This window comes from Corylus avellana, chromosome ca8, assembly GCF_901000735.1.
Source record: "Corylus avellana chromosome ca8, CavTom2PMs-1.0".
NCBI lineage: Eukaryota > Viridiplantae > Streptophyta > Magnoliopsida > Fagales > Betulaceae > Corylus > Corylus avellana.
The window spans coordinates 6,067,676-6,073,366 of record NC_081548.1 but is presented as its reverse complement, the minus strand read 5'-3'; the positions used below and the strand labels follow the sequence as shown (position 1 = coordinate 6,073,366).

The 5,691-nt window shown below is 41.0% G+C and overlaps 2 protein-coding genes across 2 annotated transcripts in view; one reads left to right on the top strand and one right to left on the bottom strand.

The window, feature by feature from the left end:
• Positions 1-299: 299 nt before the first annotated feature.
• Positions 300-1,787, bottom strand: LOC132190753 (uncharacterized). The gene is made up of 3 exons (XM_059605804.1): positions 1,414-1,787; positions 845-1,242; positions 300-688 (listed from the first exon to the last, which is right to left on the bottom strand). Exons 1-3 carry the CDS (start codon positions 1,785-1,787, stop codon positions 300-302), a joined length of 1,161 nt encoding a protein of 386 aa, XP_059461787.1.
• Positions 1,788-3,716: 1,929 nt separating this feature from the next.
• Positions 3,717-5,691, top strand: part of LOC132190752 (putative cysteine-rich receptor-like protein kinase 9) — a 14,738-nt gene continuing 12,763 nt past the window's right edge. The window contains exon 1 of the mRNA XM_059605802.1: positions 3,717-4,524. Coding sequence (XP_059461785.1) covers positions 3,717-4,524 — 808 coding nt within the window. The remainder of the gene's footprint in view (positions 4,525-5,691) is intronic.

Below are 5,691 nucleotides of genomic sequence, written 5' to 3'. Positions count from 1 at the left end.
TATCCTCTTCGCCTTTCTTGTACTGGCTTGAAACTAGGATTGGCGTTCAACTTGGGCACCATTACGGAAGGTGATATGCCTGGCATGTTCTCATGACTCTAGGCGAATATGTCATGATTCTCACAGAAGAAAGATACGAGCTTCTCTTTTACAGCCGGGTCCAGTTGGGACCCAATTTTGATGACCCTATTAGGCTTACCGACCGAGAATACCTCAAGATCCTCGACTGGTTCATCGCCCTAGACCAGGGTCCTGGGACAATCTTTCATAGAGATATTATAACATTGTCAGGCAGCTCGCTAATCGTCCTTTACTTCCCCTACTCCATGATCCGTTGGGAACTTGATCTTGAGTTGCAGAGTTGATGTGATGGCTTTCAGTTCATTGAGAGCCGTTCTTCCGATGATAGCTTTGTAAGCTGGTGGTCGGTCAACCAATAGAAAACGTATCATCACCATTACCTGCCTTGGATACGATCCAGCCGTGATTTGTAGTTCAATTGATCCGACTGGTTGCACTTGTTCCCCTGCGTATCCCATCAAGGGATAGTTGGTTGGGACAATTTTCTCCTGTCCCAGATTCAACTTCTTAAATGTAGACCAATACAAGATGTCTGCTGAGCTCCCATCATCCACCAAGAAGCGATGGACATTGTGGTTTGCCACTATCAGTGTGACAACCAGGGCATCTATATGCGGATACGAAATTCCCACGTAGTCGTCATTCTAGAATCTAATCACCATCGCACTTCTTCTAGACTACTTCATTGGTCTTCCTATGGTGTAGACTTCGTGGGAGCTTTCCAGTTGTCGAGCATAGGCCTTCCTCGCCCTTCCTTACTCACCTCCTCCAGCAAATCTGTCGATAATGGTGTGGATTTCTGGAATATTTGCTTGGTTTTGAGGCTTGCGGGTTAGGCGAGCATGTCCTTTTCTAGGCTCTTCCTGTCTTGCTTTGTTCTCCTGTGGATATTTGTCCCGATTTCTACGGTCGAAACTTCTACTCCGATAATGTTCTTGTTGCCAATGATCTCGGGATTGATGGTAATTCACTTCTCGGACATAGTTTTCCCTGGGATGGGCTGCTATTCTTTTCTCTCCTAGGAACCGAACGAGTTTGCCGTTCCTGATAAACTTTTTGATGAGGTGCCTTAAAGCAATGCAGCCTTCTGTGTAGTGTCCATTAGCTTCATGGAACTCACAATAATGATCTGAGTTCTGATTTTGTGGAGCCCCGGGAGGTCTTCAGTATTTCGGGTCTTTCTTGATTTCCATTAAGACTTCGAAAATTTTGGTGTTGAGCGAGGTGAAGTTGTAATCATTAAACTTTTTCTTGAAGGGCTTCGGAGCGCCTGGCCCTGGATGATCTATCTTCTTCTTCTCTTCAAATTTCTTGGGAATTTTTTGAGCTGACCTCATTGCTCTCAAGGTCTCTTCCTCCTTAATAAATTCCTCCACCTCATCTAATAGCTCTTGGAGGTTGTTCAGTTGCCTTTGCGCGATTTTCCTTACGACCGGCTCCTCGGGTGAGATACCGTTGTAAATAGTGGAAAAGATTACGCCATCGGTACGATCTTCTACCTTTAATTTTTCGGTGTTGAACCGAATCATGAACTCCTTCAAACTCTCGCCCTCTTGCTGGTGGAGCGTTAGGAGATATCCGGAAGGCTTCTTCCTTTCTCTGGATCCCAGGAAGTGAGTGAGGAAAATACGGGCCAAATCTTCAAAGGTGCCCATAGAGTTAGGTACCAGACTCTGGAACCATTCTCTAGCATTTCCCGAGGGCATAGTAGGGAAGGCTCTACACAGAATTTCGTCAGGTGTGGCATGTAACGCCATATGCATCTGGTAATTTTCTAGGTGCTTGGTTGGATGCCTGACCCCACTGTAGCTTGGGATCTAAGGAGCTTGGAATTTGTTGGGGAGCGGATGATCGATCACTTGTCTGGCAAAGGGCGTCTCCAACTGGCAAAAAGTTTATGACCACGGCTTTACATTTCTCCTTTTTCTCCATTGCCTCGAGTTTCGTCTTTAACTCCGCCAAGGCTATGTCCACTTCGCTTCGCGGGGTATTCTCTAGAGCATCACATTCCGTGCGACCATTTTTGCCTTGGTCGAGGTTACGCGGGTGGCAGCGGCTTTCACCTTGGCGACTATGGCCATTAAAATGGTGATCTCAATTATCAGAATGATGACCGTGATTTTCTTGTTCCTCCAAATGTCCATTCTAATTGATTTTAGGCTGGGATGGAGGGGAAAATCGGAGGTGTAGTTCTTCATTCTGCTGGACTAGGAGTGCCACTTGCGCTTCAAGAGAAGCAATACACTCCCTGCCTCCTGCATTCTGGGGCGCTGGTGGTGGCCGTTGATTGTTCTGCGCTATTATCTCTTCACGGTGGGCTTGACTTCTGGACCTTGTGTTCACCATTATCACGAATTTTTGAGTTTGCAAGAATGAATTATCATTCCCACAAACAGTGCCAAACTGTTGTTACAGTTTCCGGTATGGTGGACTGAAGGGAAATCCAAACCACTCCTTTCTTCTTCGCACTTCCTTTCAAACCTACAAAAACCAGAGCACACGTTAAGAGGGTGCGCCTAGTGGTGGCAGGCGGTTCCTCCTCCGATGCTTAATTCAGTGTTTGAGCAAACTCAGTATAAAGCTTAGTGTTGCATATATGCGTACCTCTGAAGTGAGGTCTTTTATAGTTGATCATATGGATATAGCTATGATGACCGGGCGGAGGTTCCGGGATTTGGGCTTAACGGTCAACAAAGTTAACATTCGTGTCTCCTGTCATTATGATCGGTAAGAAGCCGTTATCGACATTAATAGGATTCCAAGGATGGCGCGTAACTGTCAAGAATCTTTTAAGAGCAGATCGTAACTGTTCCAATGATCTTGCCATATGTGAGCTGTCCATGTAGCCAATTGTATCCTGATTGTGATGTATGCATCTGGATGTTAAGTGTAGGAGATTCGTTGTGGTAGAGCAGTCAGTCTTCAGTTTAACACAGGTCGATCGAGAGCATAAGAAACGACGCCGCATCTATTGTTTTATGTTGGGTCGCATTCATAAAGCCTATTCGGATGTATCAGACTTTCTCAGGCTGTTGGGCCTTTGACCCATGGGTTCAAGTGATGGGTTTATGTGTAACACAAATCATTCAAAACCCATGACCTAATATTCTCAAATATCACTCTAATACGTTGAGCCAAAGTCTTTGTCTGTTAATGCTCAAGTTGGAAGCCTTCCCCCCTGTCCTTTTTTTTTTTTTTTTGTAACTGTTCACATTATTTTTTCTCAAAAAATAACATTAAAACATTCTTACTTGTTTCACTTTTTATACTACATCATTAATTTTTTTATTATTATTATTATTCAAATAAAAAAATAACTACAAAATAAAAATTTTTAAATTTTCAATACAAAAAATTCAAAATTGTATATACCCCATTACTCTATCACACAAAAGGGTTTGCCAAAGGGACTCTTGGGCTTGAAAATTTCAGAAATTTGGTTGTTTCCCCAATTTCAGTGGCGAGGTATTTTCCAAACTTTGACTGAGACGAATTTTCTGGGTTGCTTGACTTTGCTTATTAACTTGGGTCAAGTCAATCAGGCTCACCATGCTCATCGTATCTGATCGAGTATTGTAAAATGTTATGAGAATAATTGATTCCAAGCTAGGTTGGTGATTATATATATATTGATCATGGGCTACAACCTCATAATGACCCTTTTGTTCCTCTCCATGCTTATCAGCTTCCTTAGCCAAATCCCAACTGAAGCTGCTCCAATTGTCTACAACCATATCTGCACAAACACAACCACTTTAACCGCCAATAGCAACTACCAATCCAACCTCCTTCGCCTCCTCGCTTACCTATCCTCCAAACCCACCAGCAACCTGGAATTCTACAATGCCTCCGTCAGAAACTCTGTCGACATGGTTTACGGCCTCTTTCTGTGCCGAGGTGACCTCCCTGCCGTAGACTTCCAAAATTGTGTCGCCGTGGCAACCAAAGAGATAGTCGGATACTACGCTGAGGAGAAAGTGGCAGTGGCTTGGTACTCGGAGTGCATGCTACGCTACTCTAACTTGTATATCTTCTCCACCATGGCCTCCGAACTTGCCTCTTCTATTTCGAGTACGGATACAGTTTCAGTGCCTAACCAGCTTTATGAGCTAGTGACGGAAACAATGAAAGGTTTGGCAAGTAGCTTGTCAAATGTTGCGTCTGGATCCAAGAAGTTTGGGACAAACGAAGTGAAATTCACAGCTTCACAAACACTATACACCCTTGTGCAGTGCACGCTGGACATGTCGGGTTACGATTGCAATTGGTGTCTTCAGATAGCAATGAAGAATCTCTCGGGTTTCTGCGGAGGAAAGAAAAGTGGCAGAGTAATGCTTTTGAGTTGCTTTCTTTGGTATGATGTGTACCCGTTTTACTTGACGGTAAACACAACATCAGTACCAACGCCAAATCCAGCACTTGTTCCTCCACCACCTAGTTCTGGTAAAGTTTTTTTCTTTTTCTTTTTTCTTTTTTTTTTTTTTTTTTTTTTTTTATAAAATAGTTACAGTTGATTCCGTCCTCTGCTCTTTTATTTATAATTTGAGGATGACCCCCAAGTATATATACCATAATGAAAAGGGAATCTGTTTTTCAATTTCTGTCCTTGAGTTAAAAATATTAAGGGTAACTTCATTGAAGACTCCTAAATTTCCACTCGATTTGACAAACTCTCCCTAAACTTTAAAATCTCTCAATTTAGTCTCCTAAACTTTCAATTGGTCTCAACTTGAACTCCTTTGTCAAATTTAGCTATTAGAAATGCCAAAAAAGACTAAAATATCCCTAATTTTCTTTTTTTTTTTTTTTTTTAAAAAAAAAATAATAAAAAAATGTTTTGGAATTAAGGGTAAAGTTGGAATTTTATAAAAAAGTAAGGGGTATAAACGTCATTTAACATTTAAAATCTGACGGAGGGGTCCAAATTGATTTCAATTGAAAGTTCATGGGACAAAATTGAGAGATTTTTAAGTTTATGAGGATTTGTCAAATCGGGTAGAAGTTAAGAGGTCTTCAGTGAAGTTACCCCAAAATATTAATAAAAAAAAAAGGAGAAATTTCATTTAGAACCCCTAAACTACCATATGTTTTGAGATGACCTTTCTAAATTTTGAAAACTCTCAATTTCACCCCTAAACTTTCTATTTTTATGCAATTGATCCCATTCATCAATTTTTGCCACTAAAAAGACCAAATTACCCTTCAATTTTTAATTTGAAATTAAGGGCAAATTTAGAATTTTGTAATAATGCAAGTGGTATAAAAGTCATTTTATCATTTTTAACGTCCAAAAATTGACAGAGCGGTACATTGCATCAAATTGAAAGTTTAAGGGGTGAAATTGACAGTTTTTAAAATTTGGGAGGTCTTTTCAAAATGGGTGGTAGTTTTGGGGTTTTAAATGAAGTTTCCCCAAAAACTAAATACAACACATTTTCCATACCTAGATACCCGGAGACCATTTTTCCCGAAAAACTTTTGTAGAATTCCAAATTTGAAAATGATGTAGTTTCAACTAATTTAGGCGATGATTAATTGGAGCAATTGTCCATTCGGTGGAGAGAATCTGATTGTTAATAGCTAAAATGGAAACCAAAGAGCACAACTTCA